Source organism: Diuraphis noxia, unplaced genomic scaffold, assembly GCF_037042655.1.
Source record: "Diuraphis noxia isolate RWA-SAM2 unplaced genomic scaffold, SU_Dnox_SAM2 contig0003, whole genome shotgun sequence".
NCBI classification, from domain to species: Eukaryota; Metazoa; Arthropoda; class Insecta; order Hemiptera; family Aphididae; genus Diuraphis; species Diuraphis noxia.
The window spans coordinates 59,387,426-59,411,876 of record NW_028301713.1 but is presented as its reverse complement, the minus strand read 5'-3'; the positions used below and the strand labels follow the sequence as shown (position 1 = coordinate 59,411,876).

Below are 24,451 nucleotides of genomic sequence, written 5' to 3'. Positions count from 1 at the left end.
TAAAAATAAATTGTATAGTAATATTTACCAATATTCACACAATAAGCAATAAGAAATCAATAATCAAAATAATAACTTGCCCTAGGTTTTATTTATATTTGTACTCATTTTGTAAATCAATTATCACTGGGTACATTTTCAGAAACAGTAAATTATTTTGCTCTCTTGCAGTTAAAACATGTATTAACCAACAACTGACTGATTAGGAGAGGGCGGTTAATTGTTTTATAATTTAAATTTGTATTTTGTATAGTTATTAATGAGGTGTATTTAATTTTTGTTGCCCCTTGGTGCCAGATTCCTAAATACGGCCCTGTCTGTACCTATGTTATTTATAGCTCTTAGCATGTATATGCTTATTGTGCGCCAATTTTACAGATTATTTAAGTACATTATTATGAAGAAAAAAAATTGTTCATAATTCATAATAGTTTTAATAACCTCATAAAATAGGTCAGTGTGCTATAATCTGCCGAATTTAATGATAAAAAAATTTTCAAAGATAAAACTCGTATTATATTATTTAATGAAATTGTACACTGATAAAAATAACCAAATGTTTTTTTTTATTTAAAAGATTACAGGCTTCCACTACGGTTATTAGCCACCAAATTTTTATCTGTTATCATACAAAATATTCCTACTGGTACCTATATAATAACCGTAATTTAAAATACAATAATTCAACCAAGTACAAAATGCACCTGGTCATCACTATATTATCGAATATTCAACCAACAGCGAGCACTCGTTATTTTCACCTGTGCTTCGATGTCGGTGGTAAGATAATAATATATTATAATAGTATATGATGCTATTGTGAAATGTATTGTTTAAGTTTTGTAGGTGAAATACTGAAACAATTGATAACAAAAATGTAAGTTGTAAAATTTCCTTTACCGCCTTTCGGGTAGATAATTAATAAACTATATTTTATCATTGTAAAATATTACCCATATGCGCACAACGTGCAGAGTCGATGAAATGCAAATACAAAACGTTTGTAATACATCGCAAACAAATTATTAACAAAACAAATAAGTGATCGCTTTTATCTTTGTATAATTATAAATCATAGAAAAAAAATGTATATACTGGGTTGTTTTCTCAATGGTTGTATATATTTATTATACAACATGTTATATAAATAGTATACATACATCCCAATACCACTATCATTCTCACGCTTAGTTAACTATTTAGACTGCATGCTCGCTTCCCATTAAACCATTATATTTGTTTCAGATTACTTGTCGTAGAACTACACACAACAGCGACATTAATTAATTTCTATAGATTATATTTACAATATCATAAATTTATAATATGACCAGCATAATGTTATATTATGTTTCGTGATTTCAGCTGAGCTTATATTATAATATTTATGTAATATTCATTGGCATATTCCTCTATTCGAAAACTAGTTTTGATGTCTTCTGCAACATCAGCTATATAGAGATCCTAATGGCATATTTATGTCTATTGTATTATACAGGGGCGAACGCAGGGAGGGGGGGTAGAGGTTTAAACACCCCCCCCGAAATAGTAGGTACAAAAAATAAATTATCTGACCTACAAATGTAATAGTGTATTACTAATAACATTTCAAAAAAATTAAAATAAATTATTAGTTATCATAGGTGGTTTTACGGGTGCAGCCACTGCAGCCTTGGCTGCATTTGACATTTCAACCGCCGCAAAAATTTTACCATGGGGTTATATAATAATTAGCAAATGGAAATAAAATATAACATTGTAACATACAAATTACAATTTTCATCGGAAATTCTGCCAATGCCAAATTTGAAAAATTATCAATGTTAACTTTTAAGTGATATTGGCGGTAGGTACTCTCTAAGGTTTATAGATAATATAAACCTTGCGTACTCTCACAGTAAATAAATATATATACAGCGTATCATGTAAGGTATAACGATTACTTATTATTACTATGCTGCGATGCTGCGTACAATATTATAATACATTTATATACATACATTGTAATACAGTATGAATAATATGATATTTATGAATACTTACTTTAAATTTTTTCAACCCCCCCTCCCCCAAATTTTTTCCTGCGTTCGCCCCTGGTATTATATTGTACAGATTTTTTTTAATTGTAGGGCATACCATTGCATATTTGCATTGAACATTATATAAACCTACAAGAACATAACTAAACGCGTTTGGTCCAGGCCCCCAGCACCATCCATTAAAAATGTATTTATTAGCTATACTTATAGTCCATAATTTCAAACATTTAGTTTAATATACCATTAAGTGATGAAGCAAACTTATTTTTTCCAATGAAAACTGCTCTTTTTATTTTAAATTGTTAGGAGATTTTTTTCGAAAACATCTATATACAAAAATCGACATTCAGTTTTGTAATATAAATTCTATGCAAGTTATTAAACTTTAAGTACTAAGGATAGCCTATGCTAGAATACTTAGAAAATACTACAATTTTTATAGTTCTACGATGATATTAAATTTATAGTTGTAACATAAAATATTTGATTAATATGTTAAAATATATAGACCTACACTAGTATAACTACCTACATAAGATACTGAAAAACGTATAATTTACGACCATTTCAAAATATTCAAATACAATATACAAAGTTCCTAAACACACAAACAAAATATATAATTATATAAATATATCTTAAATGTGAAACGCTCATAAAGCCAAAACCATACTAAAATATTTGGGGTGATATTGTATCACCAATCATACGAAAACCGAGCAGTATCTTCACTATCTGAAACGCCATCAGTTATCACTCATACCCCACGATTATTTCCATCAATATTTTGGATTGTTTTTAAAAAAGTCCTTCCAAAGTGTCTAATTTTAACTAGACACATAATATAATACTCCCTCTCATAACTACGAGGAAGCGCACAGTAGAAATCGTCACGCAAACACCGGTTCCCGAAGTTCACACACATATTTTTTAGAAGTTCTTAGTATCTTACCTATATATAGCTCAAATGCGAAACTTGTCAACATTTTGTTTACTGAAAAATAAATAGGGATATAAGTGAAAAACAAATCTTCGGTATGATATCCTGTAGGTAATACTGTTTATATCCTACAACATTTTTGTTCGGGATGCACCTATTGCACCTACACCAATGTTGCAACCTGGATTTTTTCATGATGGGAAGGGGTTACAAAAAATATATTAAACTATAGTTTTTTTTTCTTTCTTTCTCGAATGTATAAAGACATCTTATTACTTATTAGTTATTAAACTCAATTATTAAATTTATGAGATCAATAAATTTTAATGATCATGTCAGAGAATCTTTAGTATATAAACTAAAATATGATGTGGACCAGTGGATACTCTGCTGTACAGTAGGAAATTGGTAGTTATCGAATATTTAATTTTAATGAAAGTGTTATATTTGAATTCAATGATAAACCATTGCATACAAGAAACGATTCTGAGCTCAGACGTTGTTTCGTCCAAGCATACTTATTGAAGAATCAAATTTAATGAGTAAAAATTAATTTTAAAAAGCGGGTAAGTCGTGGATATCGCTCTGCTGTACAGTAGGTTACAAGTGGGTTACTGTAATGGATGGAATTAAATTTGAATCCAATGATATTATATCATTGTTTACGAAAAACGTTTCTGAGTGGAGACGGTTTATCTGTCTAGGATATATAATTGATTTTAAAAAATATTCAAATCTTAGATATAAAAGGAAAATTTTTTATGAATTTCTAGCATAAAAGAATTTACGAATTTCCGTGATTTTTACGTATATTGTCAAAATTCAAACTTTGAATGCTTATAAAAAAAAATTGTGCCTATTTATTTTTAATATTTTTCAACTGCTATTGTTACAATATGATACGAGCCTTGTACTCAATTTCAAATCTTAGACCTAAAAAGAAAAACCTTTATGAATTTCTATCTAAGATAATTTGAACATTTCCATAATGTTTACGTATTTATTCAAAATTTGAACTTTAAATGCTTATAAAAAAAAATCGTGCCAATGAATTTTTAATATCTTTCAAATTCTATTGTTACAATGTGTTAGAAGCCTTGTATTAAATTTTCAAGCTTTTCTACGCAACAAAAAAATTTTATCGATATTAATTTTAAAAAAAGCTAATACCGATCAAAAATTGCATATGCCTATACATAGTTCAACTTAACTCAAAATTTTGAAAATTGCATGGTGGATAGAATATACTTATATAAACATTCGGTGAAAATTTCATGTATCAATAGTCATTGGTTTTAAAGTTACATCAAAAATAAAAATCGAATTTTGTCGAAAACTGATTGTACGTAAAATTTCCTGTTTTCCCTTAATATAATTTAAAAAAATTGTGCATATTATGCATTCTTATAATTTTTTAATTACTATAAGAATAACTTATGAGGAACTTTGTATTAAATTGTCAAGTTTTTTGATAGGGCCAAAATAATTTTATCGACACTTCAAAAAAATTTTCAGACAAATTTAAAATTTCAGTCATCTATAAATATCTCAAAAAAAGTCAAAATATTTTGAAAATCATGTAAAGAAAACGCCAATCTAAATAACTGGTGAAATTTTCAAGTATCTACGACTCATACTTTTTGAATAATAACAAATATTTGCCCCAAACCTATGGTCCACCCTCCTGGTTTCAATACTGACTTACACCTGAGTAAGCGAGTGATTAATATATTAGCATATAATACATAATATAAAAATATAAAAATTACAATATGCTTATAAACTTTAATCATTTTTCTGTATTGTATTTAATTATGTTACGACTTATGTGTATTATACATTATACGTCAGTCAAAAATAATTAACGTTCCACGTGTAATAATATTGAACTAATCGTGAAAAACATTTTTTTTAGAGGGTAGTATTTATTTATAATACACAGTGCATATTAAAATATTATATAGGTATCCTATATTATGTTTTGCGGCAGTAATGCGAAAGCAATTCCCGCGGCGTCGTCGGTTGAACCTGAAAAAAAAGGTATCTATATTATAGCTATTACGAATATATATCATTTTTCCTCATGTTTGTATATAACTTAAATTCGACATAATACTAAAACCAGATATTTGGAGAGGGTCACATACGAGTCGCGCTGAACACGGTCGTCGTGGCACTGGGTCGATTTATAGTAGCAATAAACTTCATATATTTTTGAAAATTATGACGAAACAATAGCTGGTAAAGTTTTTACAACAAAAACATTTAAAACGACAACTATTTATGTATTATTTATTGTATGCTACAGTCGAGGTTGGTAAATGTCAAGTCAACATACGAACCTATAACACTGAAATTTTAAAACGCATGTAATGGAAATTAAATCAATACTATATCATAATATATATCTCCACGAATACATTTCTACTATTTTTAATCATTTTTTTCATTTTAAAATTTCTAATTTTTTGTACCTAACATTGTAATATGTACTTACAAAGGACATAACCGTTGTTGAGAGATCACGGGCACTCCGGACACTCGACACATTATCTAGGATGCCAAATATTTAGACAAACTTGATTAAAATATTTTTAATAGACAATAGTAGGTAAATAAAATGCATTTATAATTTTACCGCAAAACTATTACGTAGTATTATATACCTTACATTAACCAACATTGAATTTACCCAACGAATTATAAATCATGTTATCGGTGCCAATTATAAATTTATAATTTTTGACATGATAAACATTGCAATTCGCAATATTCAGTGAATAACCGATGCAGTCTGTGGTCGTTTTATCATATTTTGTTCTATACAAAATTATATTCACAGAAATATTAAATAGGCATTCAATTCAATAAAGAGATTTATACTTTTTAAGCTCTAATATAGAAAATGTGTGTAGATTTTTGGTAAGATAATTACAAGTAGGTACCCAAATATAATAAACATCAGAATTATTTCCATAATGCACGGCATTGGCACTAAATTGCGCGTCATTATTACAATTAATTCATTCCTCGCCGTAAAATATTATATATTATGTCATAAAATTATTGTAAAATTAATAACTTAATAATGTAAAAAGTATTAAAATAATTTAAGAATTATTATTAGTAGTAGTTCGGTAATCTTTAGTCTACAGTCACAACTATAGTTGAAGTCTGAAAGGTACTAAAATATTATTGAACTGGAGCTTTCGAAAAAATAAAAATATGCAATATCTTCAAACAACTGCCAAACCTTATAAATTATAATATAATGTATGATATAGATTATCCTTTTCAGATCATTGAAACATACTATCCAAACATGTATTATTTTTTTAGAATAATGTATTCCGATCATAACAAGTACTTTAGAGATGTTTATATTCATTATGGATAACAATCATAGAATCCAAAGAGATACGATGCGCCGAAAAATGTTGAAATGTACCTAAACTGAGTTCTGTTTCATATAAGTGAGTACTTGACGATACTCAATCATCTAAATAGTATACTGTATACTGAATTAATAATAGGACCCAGCACCGCATATCGAAATCATCTTTTAAAAATCTAAACAAGAAAACAATCTCTGCATTCTATGATTAGTGAATAGAATAAAAAAAAGATCTACATTTTGCACACCAATGTCCAATACGGTCACATTCAGCGGAAATATAACATTTTTTCTATGGGCCAAAATCACAATAACATAAATGTAACGTAATCACAAAATATATTATCGAAGTTATCGCGTCTAAGTTGGAATTATTACAGTTGTAGAATATTGATATTTTCAAATAAAAGCGCTGCAACGTCGTTGTCGTTGGTAAAACCGGTTATGATATTACCGAAGGATCTATACTATAGACTCTATACCTATATATATATATATATATATACCTATCTATACCTCTATACTCTATACCTCAGAGTCGTTGTTGAAAGTCTGTCTGCCTCCATGCATTAAATTTATCATAGACATATTAATATATTATTATTATGCCAATGATCGCCGCTCGGTCATCAGCTGCACTCGGCAACAGCTGTGCTTCAGCGGATCACAATCAGCTGACAGACGGACGACCTCATTACAAACCAGAAATTGATTAATTGAATATCGAACGAAAACAAAAAATACATTTGGAGAGGTGCCGCGCAGCACCATTGCAACAACGTCAACTAACAACATAATATAATAGTATACAATACCCCGTGATTATTAATAATAAAAATTCACACACGGAGAGAGAGGAAGGTTTTCGATTATTTATTTCGGCCACTATCACTAACATCCTGTGATATTATTATCATCTCGTCCGCGTTATCATCGTCGTTTTTATTATTGTTTTCACTACGCCGTTTCCCGATCGCACTACGGTACTGCTGATACCGAGTACCGACGACTACAACTGCGGTACAACTGCAGGCTACAGAGTTTTGCTCTCGGCGATGCTTATCCTTTACATGCTGTACCAAGATCGCATACTTGCCAGGGTGGTCATCCTTTTGCTACTGCTGATGCTCATGTTTTTCGTCGACTTTTACGTGAGCCACCGCAGTCAAAACTTCTTCAAGTCGTTGAGCAATAGATTCAACCTCATCAAAAGTTGAACGCCACACTGCTATGGACGATACGCCGACGACGTCTTCCGAGGTACCATTTGATGTATAATATACCTACAAAAGTAGTGTGTCGTTACGGGGAGTAGTACCGTAGTAGTTACAGTCCTCCGTTACACCGCCTCACATTATTCCGCAATGTTGTTTATTAATGTTATTTTTGCAGGACGACGCAAAAGTGTTGTTTCGCAAGGGAGTCGACTACGAACGGGAGGGTTTCCACTACAAGGCGACGCGTTGCTACAAGCAAGCGCTGAAGTTAGACCCTGATGTTGAGAAAAAAATTGCAGATGAAGAGTTTGTTGCACGCTCTATGGATACAACTGGTGAGAAGTGTAACTTAAGTATTTGTGGAATGAACTTAACGTGTTTTATTTTTAGCAGATGAAAATAATGCAAGCGATGACACAATCGAAGACGAATATGATAACAAAGAAAACCTTTTCTTGAGATTTCAGAGAATAATGGGACCTCTAATATGCTTTCCAGCACGTGCTCAACTAGTAAGTATGACAATATTCAAGATTCAACTCTTAAAATGTTTTTTTGTTTTATTATTATTTTATTTGTGTTCTAGACCACTCATTTTTCAGCACTTCCTCCTGAGCTCATTATATATATATTTAGGTGGGTTGTATCTTATGATCTTGATCTACGTATGTTAGAGCAGTGTGCAGCTGTTTGTCGTGGTTGGTACTTGTGTGCAAGAGATCCCGAATTGTGGCGTCGAGCATGTTCCAAGTAAATTAACTTAATAAGCATTTTTATTATTTTTTTAAAACAGTTATATTTATTATTGCCTTGTCACTGGTATGACCATTTGTTATAAATATAATAATATTTTTTATTACATAAGACTGTTAAAACTTTCAAATATAAATAAATAATATTTAGGGCCGTTCTTACAATGTCCGGTTAAGACTAACCGGTAGAATTCTATCGGTTAACTCATGATAAATTCGTATAAATTCGATTAGTGTTATCAGGCACTAACCGAGCATTGTAAGAACGGCCCTTAATAATAATAATTCTTTAGAATTTATTGTGATATAACTAATAGTTTAATTAATATCTCATAATTAGGTACACATAAAAAATAAAACAGTTTTGCAAAGACTTCATTTTCACACTTTTTTTTGTTATAAGAATGTACTATTCTAGTAAAAATTGAATGCTGATATTAAATGTTGCAAGAAGTAAATATTTAAAATCAATTTTTAAAAATATTTTGTTGTAAGCTAATAAAATCCATAAGACCATAAGATAGGTTAGGCACTGACATTTGATTACACATACCTACCTACATACTAACATGGTAATAATAAAATTTCAAACATTATAAATAGTAATTACTCTTTTTCCATGGATAGAACATAATATACCTGCCTAACTTTAAAGTGAGATATTATAAAAATATCAATATTTTAGATAAATAGATTAGGTAAAGACTGTAGATCGATTACTGATGTATGATCGCCTGAACGCAAGGTGATAAATTGTGTACTGCTTGATGAAAGGGCAGTAAGAAAAAAGTACCTTAAAAACTGTAAAACATTAATATTATTATACTTTATTAAATTGAAATGTGTTAAGTCTTACTAAATAATTGTGTTTAGAAATTTAATAATATTAAATTTCTATAAACAGATCCAACTTATCTAATTCTATTTGGAATTGTGAAAATATATCTTAATGAATTCTTGTTTTTATGATTTAATTTAATTACTTTCATTACTTTATGCAATTACAATTCAATTTTCAATTTTTATTCCAACTACCTATTAAATAAAATTTATTTTTAGAGTTTATTTAAATAAAAATAATTTATAATTGAGTATACTTTGCAAATTTGTGAAGAATCCAGTCATATTTTTCTTTTGTTTTTTTTAGTTTTAATAAATTATATGATTATAAAAATACAATTACAATTTTGATATAAATATACCCAAAATTCATTTGTCTCTTTAATTTTATTTGAATAATTAAGTATTAGTATTTCTTTTTTTTAGATTCTGGCCTTCAAATATCAACGACTTAGTCCCGTATGATGGAAATTGGCGTAACATGTTCATTGAACGACCCAATGTACTGACAATTGGTTGTTACATTTGTAAAATAACTTATGTTAGAAGAGGTGAAGAATCTTTTAGAGACAACACTAATGGACCTTCTTTTGAAGTTGTTTATTACAGATACTTAAGGTGATTATGCTTTAAAGTTTCTTTATTCCCATAAAATTAAATACCATAATAAACATTTCAAATATTTAAACTTATACCTAAGTAGAATTACTAAATTAACAATTACACTCTCTATATCAGTCAAGAGCAATATGTTAATACATGTATAGGAAATATTTAGGGACTAACTGAATTCAAAATTTTAAATATTTGTTTAATGTTTTTATTACATAACAGTAATAATTCTAATTTAATATGATGTTGCAATTTTTGATTATTCATAATTTTTCAAAACTTGTTACAATTTGTGATTTTTATATGCACCTATGACAACTGACAATAGTTTATGAATTAAAAATAATTATTTTAATTAAATTATTTATAAATGTTAGTACAACTATTTTAAAGAATACAGGGATGGTCTACTGTATATCAATTTTGATTTATCCAATATACAAATAAATTTATTTTTTATTTCCATTAAATAAAATATCATCAACGAATTATTCAACGCATAATTTTACTAAAATGATATTTTGATTTTTATATTAGGTTTTTTTCCGATGGTCGTGTTTTGATGGTACTATCTTACAATCCTCCATATAAAATAGTGCGAAAATTAAAGACAAGAGAGAAAGCACCTTTCAATGTGTCTCCTGGACATTATAGATTGTCTGGTAAACAATTATTTTTGACTCTTGACAGTGAAGATAAGGAACGCGATCGAGAATTTAACAGAAAATATGGCTGGGAAGACAACACTGAAAGGAAGACTACTTATAACATGGTATAATACTAATTTTTTGAAAACGATAAAATCTTTACTTTCTTCTTATTCTACTCATTTCTTTCTTAATTTAGGTTTTAGAAATTTCAAAATACAAATCCAAACACAACTGGAAATTGCAATGTATAGATTATGAAATAGTTTATCAAAGCCGAGTTAACAAAGTAAAGGTTACCAAATACGATTTAACAAATAATCGTTTTCCACCTTTTATATTTTCACGCGTAAAATGCTACTCAAATGAATCTGAGCGTATACTATAAGTATAAAATAATAAGCTCGAAAAAAAAACATTCGAGACTGTTTATAAATTTTTTGTTATACTTTAGTTTAATATTTTAAATATTATTATTTATTTTATATGTATTGTTTTTAAGAATAAATTTAAATTTAAATTCTGTACTGATCAGCTACCTGTGATTTCTTCAAAACAATTTAATTTGTTATCTTCAACGACTTCAATGTTACCTATGATTACATAAAACTATGTGTAATTAATTGTTTATTTTATAAAATTATATGTACTTAATATGTTTTATAGTACAACCTAACCTAAACAATATCTAACTGTTTTTCTGATTGATAATAGTTTTTACCACTTTCAATATTAAATGTGTTTTTGTGAAGGTACTCAAAGCAAACGATTTATTTACTGTTTACTGATTCTTTATAACATCAACTTTGTTTATTGCCAATGTGAAAATTTATTTTGGTACAAGCAACATCAAACTGTTGAAATATTCGGATAGCAATAGAAGCCAACATTTTAGTAAACCGTTTAAATTATTGCTAAAACAATTCAAAATAAACTGTTTTTATCTTGGTAGTATTGTGAAAATAAGCTTGAAGTAACTCTCAATTGTATGGACATGCCAATAATTAAAACTTTTGTTTATTTTAATAGTTATCTAACAAAAAAAGCCAAAAAAGCTTTTACAAATTTCATTATGATGTGTGTGTACTATTTATTTATTTTTTTTTTTTTTTTTTTTTGCTGACTTGATGTATTTGTATTAAATAATATTGAGTTTCTTTTGATGTTCAACTATAAAATAGCATATATTATATTGTTTTTATATTATACAGTATTTTATTTTTTTTTTATATATAATACTGATAATGTATTATTATCAATAGAATATGAATATATTCCACATTATTTTTACTCCATATTAGAATTCATAACGCTTATTATTTTCTATTGTTATTTGTTAAGGTATAGTAATAAGACGTTATTCTTTGGTAATATTATTAATTATTATGCCTTTCGGCTTTCTCTCAATGTGTTATTATCGTGCTACTATCTTTTGGTGTCATTTTTAGTTTTACTGAATGATACATCTATTGATGTGGTTTTTTTTAAATGTACCATTGTACCTATAAAAAACATTATACTATTTTAATTCTTAATATTATACTTTAAATACAAGTTTGACTGAAGTAAAAAATAAAATAAAGTCTTAAATTTCCAATGGGCTTTTTTGTTTTAAGCATTTTTAGGATATAGACTTAATTATCAATGTGGAGATATCAACTGACTGACTGAACAGTTTAACTAAAAGTGAATAATTTTTAAGGAAAGCAATGATTTTTTTTTTTTGTGTAGAAGATTAAATACAAACAAAACTAACAAATAAGTACTAAATATTATTTTATTATTGATAATAATTTATTTGCATACCTAAAAATATGATTGTCTATTTAGAATATTAAAAATGTATGAAATAAAATTGCTGCTTGCTACCATAAATTTTTCCTCCGCATGGAAAGTTGATAAATCATAGACATGTTTTTCTGTTATTGATTTATATTTGTAAGGTGATAAGCAAAGCTTTATTAGAATTTTTTTAGAAAATCCAGGCATGTGATGGAAAAGTTAAATTGCCAGAATTACATCAATCACCCGAACCATTATCAACATTGGTTTGTGTTGGCTAAAGATGGGCTCACTAAAAGTATTGTACATTCCATTGCACTAAGAGACTGATAGTTCTTATTTTTAATTTTCATAATGTGTGTTAAGAGATTTAGTTCGAAATTTAAGATTAAGATAATAAAATTACAATGAACTCAAAAAAATGCATAGGTATCTATTTAGTGTTTTGCTATTGTTCCCAGTGCTCCATTCCTCTTTCAGTCTCATACCTACCAATAAAACACATCAACACATAGGTAATTATAATACCTAATTTTGTTATTTTTTATTTTACTACCAATATATTCATTAAAAATAATGTATATGGCAAAACAACGTAAGCCGAGTTAGCTAGTATAATATACACATAAATGTTAAAAACATTATTACCTAGGTATTACAACTAATGACGTATTTTTTTTATTTAAATATAATAACTTTCGGCATCGTGGCCATTGGGAGAATACCTATGTATAGGTATAAAGGTATTACAATATAGTATATCATATTATTTATATGAGCTTAAACCTTAAGAAACCTATTACTATTCTGATACTTAAATAGGTTTATGCAATCTTGTCTCCTAGAGGAAAGGAAATATGCCTGGCGAAGGAAGAACTGGTTCAATTATGTTGTTCAATATACCTACATCATCGGGTAATTGATTGCGATTCCTTGCTTCGAGGTATGCATCACATTCGGTCAGAATGTGTTTTATTGTGAACTGAACCCCGAAAGTAGTGTATGAGAGCCGAGAGGGGTTCCTCTCGGGACATTAGGTAGGAAACCATGAGTTTTTCTGGTTTTACCTATAATTCTTAGCCTGTTTATGATAGTTTCCTTTTTCCTATCAGCATGATTCTTATTAGACCAGTGAAGAATAGTTGTTATTATTTCGTGATATTTTGTTTTGCCCATGTATTTTGCTGACATATATTAATTTTGATTATTATTTATTTTTAATATTTAAATATATTCCTTTGTTGAGCATACACTAATTTTCAGACATGTCCCAAGGCTAAATTTCTGGTATAGTAAATTTTAATCGATTGTATACAATATTTATCATACCTATCAAAAAGTCAGCCACTTTATTACTTTAACAGAATTCTATCGAAAACATTTGCCGTGACTAACGTGACTTACGCCCTATGCCGTAGATAATATGCTAAACTCGATGGTGGTAGTGTGTTCAACAATTTTTAGGTATCTGCAATAGTATATGAATTGAGTATCGAGGAGGTTATTATTATTATTATCTTAAACAGCAACAAATGTAGGGTGACACAAACGTATTGGCTTTTCAAATGAAACTCTCCCTTTTTTACTGTAAATTATTTGACAGGTAATATGCTGGTCTCGATGGTTGTGTTTGAAAAATACTCTAAGAACTCTAAGAAAACATAAAACTTGAATATAAGTAAAAAAAATTGAATAAATCACCAACTAACATGATATATTAAATTAGTCAAAATATAGTTTCAAAAGCTTCTTTTTTTTTTTAATTGAAAATTTGCAATCTATTTTAACAAAACCCAATGTGGTAACATGTATAACAAAACAATATAAATATAAAGACAGAAAGGCATGATAAAGGCAACTATCCAAATACAGAACCCTTCAGACTTAAATTAAACATAATATTTTTTTGTTATTATTATATCTTAAAAGATCTCGACACCAGTGCCTTTTAAGGCAACGAGGGGGGGGGGGGGGTGTAAGATAGTGAAAGTAAGGATAGGTGGATATAAGAGAATTTTGGTTTTTCTGTAATTGTTTGTGAAATTTAATGTAATTTTGTTTGATTAGTTGTTCAACAGTTTGGATTTGTAAGTCCTTGTTGAGCACATTATTTGCGACATTCCATGGAGCAGAGGCTACAAAACTGAAATACTTAAGAGGACGTTTCACCCGCATGTGTTGTCTCCGTCTTACAAGTGCGTAACATTGCAAAAACTGTTTTGCGCGGGAAAGAACAGAGAAAGATACAGTTATAACTAAGAAACGAAATTTTCACCACATAAAAAGGTGAATTTTGTCTGTGCAATATCGTTTTTATTTTTTCGATATCACTTATACAACAAAAATTCTTATTGTTTTATAATACATTAATTTTGCGTTTTTTAAGCATGAATAACTTTTTTTGTAGTTCTGATATCGAAAAAATAAAAACGATATTGCACAGACAAAATTCTCCTTTTTATGTGATGAAAATTTCGTTTCTTAGTTATAACTGTATCTTTCTCGGTTCTTTCCCGCGCGTAAAAGTTTTTGTAATGTTACGCACTTGTAAGACGGAGACAACACATGCGGGTGAAACGTCCTCTTAAATAGTTTGTATTAAAGACAGTTTGGCGCTTACCCAGTCCATATATGGGCCTTATAAAAGATTTATATATTGTTAATCTTGAATTTATAGAAATTTTGGATTTTAATATTGGGCGAAGCATGTGTAGGTGATTATTTAACAATTTGCTTTTGGATTCTAGGTGTTGCCGTGTGGGCCTCTATGTTAATCATATTTTGTCAATTATGATTCCTAAATATTTTACCTTTGGTGTAATAGGAATATCAACACCTCGCAGTTGAAGGGGGGGAGCTTTTTTTCTTGAGTGTGAATGGAACATGAAATGATTTTTCAGGGCTTATTTTGGCTCATCATCTGGTTGCCTAGGCCTTAGGTACATAAAATTGAGGTGATTTTGAAGGGTGGAAGAAGCCATATCAGAATCTGTTTTGGAAGTAAGAATGACGGTTTCGAAGCTAAAACTCAGTTCATGAAAGTGTAAGACTGCTTAACCAATATAATATAATTTTCAATAAACAACTAGTAACATTTTTAAAAACAGTAAAAACAAATTACATAGGTATTAATATTAAATTACTATTATTTAAGATTAAATCTAATAAATATGTATGAATTTTATTATATCCATCCAATATACTTGAAATATGATGTATATTATAATAAAGAAAATGCACAACAGATGCAACCAAAATAACCTGAAACCAATAAATAATAATTAATGAAATTATTATATGCGTATTTTGATCAAACATACGAAATAATACCTTCGATTTTTTGACAATGCTCTCGTCATGTTACTTAAGTCTTCGTGTAAAATGTGTTTCCTAATCCCGTAAACCATACATTTTATGTATGATTTCCATTCGAAATCTTCGAAACTAAACCAAAATGTTTTGCGGTCTTCTTTACTTAGTAATGACCATAATTCTCGAGTATTGCTATTGTCAAATTTCCATTCACTCGTCGTAAACTTTATAAGCAAATCAGTCATATTTTCCATATTTTCATACATTTTCAGCATTCTAAATGAACATATAAAATCTTAATTAATATTTTATATAGCCATATTAAAATTTTTGGTAATTGAGTATAGTTTTGAATATTGTGAAATACAAATAATGGTAGATGGTTTGAATAAATAAGCCTGTTGGTAATAAACTGGTCAAAATGAAATCACCAAAACCCTTAAATTAAGATAAGTAACAAGTTAAAAATCAGAATATTGTATTAGAAATTAACAAGAATATAATTTTTTTTTTATGTTACCTAATTTAACTTCAATACCCACACACTAAATTGAAAACATTAATATTTTCACAGTATTTAAATTAGGTTATACCACAAATATTTATTTTAAAATATTATACTGTTATTTTGAAAATATTAGATCTCCAAATAAATATTTAAACCCTAATATAGTCACTACATTTTTAAACTATCACATATCAATAATTTTCCATTCAATGTTTTGAAAATATTTGATCTCCAAATATTTAAACCCTAAAATACCTAGTCATAATATGTATTTTCAAACCATCAATTTTCCATCTTATGTTTTGGAAATATCAAACAATTATATTTCTAGTACCTATACAAATATTAACATTTAACGATTATTTGAGACTAGAAAAGAAATATGATATATTATTAGGTACTAGATAGATTACTTACGGTATTTATAACTTACTTTGGTTTTTTTCCACGAATAATGAATGATAAGTCAACAATCGCCCCAGGAATTCGGTGTAAAAAAAATCTCGAAATACTAACGACCCATCGATTAGCAGAAAATATACAAAATATATACCACATTGATCCCAATGGAGGCACCTGGTGGTACGTTTCATATGTGTATTGTAAGAACTCGCCCCAATTCATTGAGCTTTCAACACTAGACACGTAATTATAAATTTTTGGTACCTTATTTCGTCTGTCGCCATCTCGATGTCTATCGACGAATAGAATTGAACATAAATGATTATGCTGCAAATATTACATGTAATACATTATACCTATACCTACCTATTTACCGTATCCCACATTACACTAATTAGTGCATTGACAGCGTAGTCAACTGGGACAATATCAGTTATTTTGTTTTTGGACAGTTGAATTGTTCTTAAAAATCCGACGATTATTGGAGTAACTACCCCAGATAATCCATTCATATTAACCAGCCAACCTGGTTCTGGTTCAGATTTTGTGCACCCTACTACAATAATACAATAACGTTGCTTAATATCTTCAATTACACTTTTCGATCAAAAAAAAAGTAATATAAATACATAAAACAAACTTAAAAATACTTTTTGGTATCTATAGAATATTGTAATGTATTACTCAAACATAATTTCTATTTAGAACCCTTACTAATTGAAGGACGAAATATTGAGATCGGTAAATGATTATCATTTGTTGATATTACGTTTTCCATTAGTGCTTTAGTGAAAGTATATGTATTGGGCCAATCTACTAAAACGCTAGATTTTCATTAAATATGCAAATTAAAAAAAAAAAAAATAGAAAGAAAGGAAAAGCCATATTTACTTGTGTGTATTTTTATCTCGTTTAATTACATTTTTCAATTCTTTGGCTGATATCGAAACGGGATAAAATTCTTCTTTGATTTCATTTCTTGGGCAATGTGAATAAGCGGTTGATACATGAACAAAACCCTGAAAAAATGATACGCTATCAATCATTCAATTGCACAGATTGCATTTAAAATTACGATGATATTTAACTATTATTATTATTATTATTATTATATCATAAAACTAATTGTATCATTTATAAAATTATATTTTTTTTAAGATTTCTAAGAAATTTTACATAGGTATTATAACAGTTTTGATATTTTATGTAATTTCCTTAATTTACTTAATCATTATAACCTAATAACCCAAATACTAACTCAAGTTAATGAGATAATTGTAGCTTTAATTAATCAAAATGCAAATTTAATAATTATTTTATTTTTATTAAATCAATGTCCACTGTTAATACCTGACCATACTGTACCTAAAAAAATGTTTATTATGAAAACACATTCAATGATGAATTTCTATTACCTTAAGATTATTAATTTTCGTTGATAGTTCTAATAGATTTTCTGTTCCTTGAATGTTTATCCTTATTGCTACTGAAAGAGGTTCGTTGAATTTGATTGTTGCAGCACAGTGAAAAATGAAATTCACATTTTCGATCAACCAATCACGATCATTTGATGATAAACCTAGTGAGGGTTGTTCCAAATCTCCATCAATAATTTTTATCTTAGTCATGAAGTTGGGCTTTTCAATTCGAAGGCGGTCAAACATCTTAAAAACATACATAACCTAATGTTATGGATATATTATGTCAACAATACATTTAATTTTACTATAAAAGGGTCACACTATGAATTGAATTAAAAAATATTTTGTTAAATTAATCGTTTTGAAAATATAATTGCTAGAAAAATGTAATATATTATTATTATATTTTAAATGTTTATTTTTTAAATACATCATTTCAAAACAGTGGCGTAATTTTGCCATGTTTGTGGGGGGGGGGGGGGGGATAAAATATTTTAACATTTTACCTATACCCCCCTCCCATAAAAAACAATAAAAAGTATTTATTATAAGTATCTTTCAGAATTCAGAGTAATATATTTATGTACACGTGAGACATGGAATAAATTCCGATTAAGTGCTGTAAAAATCGATAAGTTATTTTTAGTTCAATAGGACTACGGAAAAATCAGTGGCGTGTTTAGGGGGTGGGTTCGGTGGGCATGTGCCCACCCACATTTTTATATAAGTACTAGACTAGTATGTAAGTCCGATGCTCAATGAAATTTTAGTATGAGGAGGGGGTAAAACCATTCAGAACTTAATATTTGTGGCCCATCCACCAAAAAAGTTCTGGACACGCCACTGGGAAAAATATTAGGATAGGATAAGATAGGACAGATATGACAATAGTCTTTCGATCGTCGTCGATCCACGATAAAATAATACTTTACTGCTCGGTGGTTTATTTTTGTACCACTACACAATACATAAACAAAATCAAAACTTACACAAAACATATTCATATTGCAATAGTGATACTTATAAACTTGCGTGGCTGCATTTAAAACGAACTAGGTACGAAGTATTTGTGTACAACTAGCATAAAGGATTTGTGTTTTTTGTATTATTTCTATAAAGTATAAAATATAGGCTATTTATAATAATATTAATTCACCGAGGTATTTGATTTCATTATATACATTTATATAAAAAGAATAATAATAATAATATTAGATAAAGAAGTACATAGGTATGTAGTTAATCAATCTTAAAAGAAAGGTCATGGGGGATACGACACCCAAATGTCCCCCCCCCCGTAATTACGCCACTGTTTCAAAATAATAATTGTGACTTGGTGTGGCCGAATGTCTACACTCAGCTGCGTACGCGCTCTGAGTGTATCTACGCACCGGCCATCGTTGCTAGTAGCTTCTTCTAAACTTCTAAACATATAATATTATGTTATGGATATTACAAAAATATAAATATTTTTTTTTTTATTGTTACTTTGTATAAGACAAAGATCTCCTAGAGATATTGATGTACCTTGTAGTGAATACTATGATAGTGACAAATATCCTGAATATGTACCTATAGATTCACACTATAATTATGCAAGTGTTGTGTTTGGTATTGAAAATGCAGGCGTCACTGTCGTTGAAAATTGTAAGTTAATAAAAATAATTGGTGATTGGATAGATGTAAAGTCAAAAATTCTCATAACAATAGCAAAGAGCGTGTTAACAGAAATAATAAGATTATAAAGGAAAAGGAAATGAGACCACCATACAAACTGAAGATGATCTTTTAAAAAAGACATTAGCATGAAATATGAAAAAAGTTGGCAAAGAAAGATCTGAAATTGACACCCAGTTTTGCATTGCTGTATTTGATTTATAGAAAGTATTATAACTTCACCACAAAGTAAAGTTAGTAGTTTCTAGTGTTTCTACTACAAGAAAAAGTTTGCCAACTATGATTTTATAATTTATGGCGTAGAGAAAAATAAGGATATTGTTTTATGTGAACTGAAACAGATGCTAATAGAGGTTCTAATGAAATATCTGCATGATCATTGAAGTTCATTATAATTATGAAGGAAAGTGATGATACCTACTGAAAAGTTCAATTTTTTTTCTGACGACTCCGCAGGGCATAACTGAAATGTAATGTGAGAGCATGCAGCGTTTATTCTTAAAGTGAAGATCAAACATATATTTTTAGAAAAGGGATCACACAACGGAGATGATAGCATTCATATAATCTTTTAATGCTCTAAATAATATTAAACGATCTACATTATAGCCCAATGGGTTGTATTATTAAAATATGTTTAAATAAATGGTTAATCTTATTAAGTGTTTGAATTGTCACATAAAGATTATTTAGATTTTAAATCCTTGCTAGAGACTAGAGAGTTCACAATCAAATTGGAAAATATCGACTGATATTATATATTATATATTACTTGGTCCAAGTAATTAAAAGAGAAACATAAAAGAGATAACTATATCATGATATACAACACCCAATAAAATTAACATTAAGTACAATTTAAATAGCCCAATAAGTACCTACAAATAACATGAATATGTTGGCTAAGAAAAAAGAGGAATGTTTCAAAAATGTTTTATATACCGTTAAGAGCCTTAACCTAATGAAAATTTATCAGTTGATAAAATGAAAATTAATGATATATAATATTATCATTATTTATTAAAGCCTCATTATACCTTCTTACTTTCATCATTTTTATAGAACTCCAAAGTAATTTAAATTATATTATAATATTAAATTTCACTGTTTAATAATAATATTATTATTACATTGTTTTATTTGTAATATTGTTCATAAATATTGTAATTTTTATTTATTTTTTAATATTAATATTTCCAGTTGTTTTATTTCAATAAAAGTTTGGTTTAATAAATTATGAGTTGTCTTTTGATCAACTAGGATAAAATAGTTGCTTGATGTACAGTGTTAAAATATTATTTTTAAATTAATGTTCTTAATGATTACTATATGTATAATATGCATATCGCAATTTTTAATATGTAATTTTATGAGCATTTAGTTATCATTAGGTAATAAAAAAAATGTAAATACAATTTTAAACCATGGTACCTATTAGATGAATATTAATATCAGTATAGTCCCATGGTACAAGCATTGTTCTTTAGTATTTTAATAATTTATATCAATAGTTATTAAATTTATTTTAATTCCCAGGAAGCGTTGCAAACAAATTAATGGAACAAAAAGCGCCACTTATCACGATTAAAGGTCTAATAGCTTGTTTTCAACATTAAATGTTTAGTAATAACTATTAACTAACATTTTTTATGTATCTCAACATTTAGTGTCATATAATGGCTTGCATGAAAAATGTATTGAATTAATGGTTCAATAAAATTTAATGGAACAATCAAGGCCACTAAATCATGTTTAAGGGATCATTAGCTCATTATTGATTCATTAAATGTTAATTGTTAAATGAATTTTTTTATCTAAAACTATACTTATCCGTTTAGATTTTCGATAGTTCATGACTAATGGATTATGACATTAAAATTAACTGTTTTTTTCATAACTAATACACATTATAATAAAATAAAATCAATTATGTGCAATTATTGCACATAATAAATAATAATATAACGACCAAAATCAAAATTAACTTACAGACTGATTGCAGATATCTGCTACCCTCTGGCTTGGATCGAGTCCTTTTTTACTTCTAACAAGCAGTGCAATTTTTTCCAATGAACAAGATCTGAGTAATTTTTCAGTGAGTATTTTTCCCAAAAATCCTGTACTTCCAGTTACAAAAACGATCCGATTCCTAAACGATTCAGTTATACTTACTTCCATGTTAGGTTTGTTACAAGTTGTAACTTGTAACACATGCGAGAAATTCTGAGATATGTAGCCTGGTTAACTCAAACTGGAATGAAAATTAATATAGAAAACCAGGATTAGAGATATTAATTTTTCTCCAGCAGCCATTTAAGGAAGTAAACATCTTCGAGGGGGCAACCAAATTTATAAAAGATTTTTGATTTGTCATTAATTGTTTTGAGTTTTAAGTCGGCGTGTAGTGTAGGATTTGACACGTAGGGTAAAGTATTCATCAGTTTTCTAAGAGGTATTATTTAGTTGTTTTTTTCTTATGTATTTAAAAAATAATAGGTATGTATGCTACAATAATAGACATTTGATCGTATATGCGTGCACATTAAGTACACCACTGAAAAGTAAAAAGGCATGAAACGTCATACACAGTATATGAGATAACAACCAAATAAACCTATTTTCTTGCACACAATTACTTTTAGAATCGTCATGTAGGAGAAGTCCAGTAATCTCGATAGCTGCATTATTTTTGCATACCCATGACAAAGACAATATTAAAATCTAAATTAGTTTCAATCAGATCTAAACTAACTTTATACAAAGTAATGATACGCCCGATAGCGATATTTGCGTGCGAAACCTGGTCCACAACGAAAACAGACAAGCAAAGCCTAGAAAGGTTTGAGAGAAAGGTGTTACGACAGGTTTCTGACCCAAGAAGAAACCAAAACACGGGAGAATATGAGCGAAGAAAGAATAAATAGGCAATAAACATGTTAGAAGATTCAGATATAATAGCTACTATGAAAAGCAAAAGGATAAGTTGGGCAGGGCATGTATGGCAGGTCGAGAACAGAAAATCGGTCAGGTCACCTGCTGGAAGCCGAAGAGTAAAAAACAACTAGGTCGTCCAAGACAAAGATGGATAGACAGGGACAATAAAGACTTGGATATGCTGGGAATCCTGAACGGTGAAGAACTAGCCATGGATAGAGAAAGATGGATAGAAGTGGTGGTTGCGGCGAAGGACCTGAATGGTCTATATTAAGCCAGAAAAAAACCCATAACAACAATTAAGCCAATAAAAATTTTACTTTCTTAATACAGACTAAAAATTTGAAATTTAAAAGTTTTAAATGAACAAATTGTTCACTAGGTTATTCATAAGTTTTTATCATTGGAATTAAAACAAAATATATCAAGCGTCTGAAGTTTATATGAAAAACGTATTCAAGCGTAAATTAACGTTTATTCATCAAACGGGTTTGATTTATTTTTTATATATATTCAGAAACGATCGACCAAAGATACATGAAATGTTCACCAGATATTATACATTTCTATACTTGGTTTCGTGTATAAAATACTGAGTTTTTTTGAGCTACTTATAGAAATTTGACATTTTTGATTTTCTTGTTCACAAAGTTTTTCACAAATTTTTGTTAATAAGTGTTTAAAAACAATAAAGATATATCCACTTATAACAACTAAAAAAATGTTTAAGTTAATATTATGATAAAATTCAGTCTATTAATAAATTGAAATCTAGGAATGCCAAATACGGGTATCGAACGCACGTTTGATAAACACAACTACAGACATTACTATATATAATAGTGGACCAATACAGTAATCGTATAATATAAAATAAACATGCCTAACAAAATGATATGTCCCAATATAATATTATTATGTATCGAGTTAGAGACTTAACACTAAGCAGCGAACCATAGAAATAGACGACTTGGTCCTAATATAGTTTTTTAAGATGTATATTGTATACCTATATTAATAAATAACAAAAATATAATGCTTAACTAATACAGATAATACATTGTGAAATGTATATAGTAATATTTTTTATAGATATTTTCTGATAAGAAGAGGAGTGGAATTGGGTACAAAAAACAGAAAGGGGCCAAAAAATATTGGCCTCCTTATAGAAAAATGTCTAGTTACGTGCCTGTTTTTATGGTATTTCCTATTTATACTACGAAGTTATGAATCCCCTTTATTCATTCAGTTCTACAGTAAGTCAGTTAATATAGGTTTTGTATTAAATTAATAATAATGATTCGAAAATTATTAACAATAATATTTAATATGAATATATTATTATAAAATATTAAAAATAATTAAATATTAATAAAATACAGAACAATTTATAATATCATTCATTTGTAAATCATAAAATATAAGCACTTACTAATAAAGGCTAACAGACCGTCTTTGATATCAGAATCGTTGTCCATAAGTTATGTTCTTTAAGTAGAACTATTTTACAGAAAGTACCTATATATATATATTTATATATAAAGGCGTGACCGTTACGATCGGACGAAATGCTCCGAAGACGGTTCGAGTGGTTTAAAATGATGAGAACCGTTGCGGGTTTGATTCGAGTCGGAGCAGCCATCTTTTTTGCATTTTATTTATTTAGTTGTTTTTTTTTTGATATAAATACATACATATACAAAACAAACTATAAAAACGTTTATGTCTAGACGATTTTATTTCGTACTCTTGAACCTCTCTACAGAAGTTTTACTACGTTATCCACGCGTACTCAACACATTTCGCACATTTTGATTACATAATAGTATAATACCTGTTGAAGAATATTAATTTTATGTGCATACTAAATTATAATTTGTTGGTTATATAATCGTCGTAAGCGACGTGGGTACGCGTCAGTAGGATGTAATTTGTTATATCCGTTTTGTATACAACATTTATATTTTTTTAGCA

At 28.5% G+C, this 24,451-nt stretch overlaps 2 protein-coding genes across 3 annotated transcripts; one reads left to right on the top strand and one right to left on the bottom strand.

Moving 5' to 3' along the window:
- The first annotated feature begins 7,146 nt into the window (after positions 1 to 7,146).
- Positions 7,147 to 12,038, top strand: LOC107173149 (F-box only protein 9). 2 transcript variants are annotated; one of them, XM_089224279.1, is made up of 7 exons: positions 7,147 to 7,633; positions 7,766 to 7,925; positions 7,984 to 8,102; positions 8,177 to 8,340; positions 9,609 to 9,800; positions 10,332 to 10,566; positions 10,641 to 12,038. In XM_089224279.1, exons 1-7 carry the CDS (start codon positions 7,604 to 7,606, stop codon positions 10,827 to 10,829), a joined length of 1,089 nt encoding a protein of 362 aa, XP_089080405.1. In that variant the 5' UTR covers positions 7,147 to 7,603; the 3' UTR covers positions 10,830 to 12,038. The 2 variants fall into 2 exon arrangements, with proteins under 2 accessions (XP_089080405.1, XP_089080404.1); XM_089224278.1 differs by having other exon boundaries at positions 7,981 to 8,102.
- Positions 12,039 to 15,202: 3,164 nt separating this feature from the next.
- Positions 15,203 to 24,015, bottom strand: LOC107173305 (fatty acyl-CoA reductase wat-like). Its single transcript, XM_015523833.2, has 9 exons — positions 23,910 to 24,015; positions 21,533 to 21,794; positions 17,861 to 18,109; positions 17,337 to 17,464; positions 17,160 to 17,269; positions 16,812 to 17,001; positions 16,477 to 16,737; positions 15,554 to 15,811; positions 15,203 to 15,484 (listed from the first exon to the last, which is right to left on the bottom strand). The coding sequence occupies exons 2-9, from the start codon at positions 21,719 to 21,721 to the stop codon at positions 15,385 to 15,387; spliced, it is 1,485 nt and encodes a 494-aa protein (XP_015379319.2). The 5' UTR covers positions 21,722 to 21,794; positions 23,910 to 24,015; the 3' UTR covers positions 15,203 to 15,384.
- Positions 24,016 to 24,451: the final 436 nt, after the last annotated feature.

Excerpts from the sequence above, each read along its gene's own strand:
- LOC107173149 (XM_089224278.1), top strand. The coding sequence starts at position 7,604 with ATGGACGATACGCCGACGACGTCTTCCGAG. Across the intron at positions 7,634-7,765 it reads CGCCGACGACGTCTTCCGAG|GACGACGCAAAAGTGTTGTT; the intron begins GTACCATTTGAT and ends TTATTTTTGCAG. Across the intron at positions 9,801-10,331 it reads GTTTATTACAGATACTTAAG|GTTTTTTTCCGATGGTCGTG; the intron begins GTGATTATGCTT and ends TTTTTATATTAG.
- LOC107173305 (XM_015523833.2), bottom strand. The coding sequence starts at position 21,721 with ATGGAAGTAAGTATAACTGAATCGTTTAGGAATCGGATCGTTTTTGTA. Across the intron at positions 16,738-16,811 it reads ATGTGGGATACGGTAAATAG|ACATCGAGATGGCGACAGAC; the intron begins GTAGGTATAGGT and ends ATTCGTCGATAG. Across the intron at positions 15,812-16,476 it reads ATTCGTGGAAAAAAACCAAA|AATGCTGAAAATGTATGAAA; the intron begins GTAAGTTATAAA and ends ATGTTCATTTAG.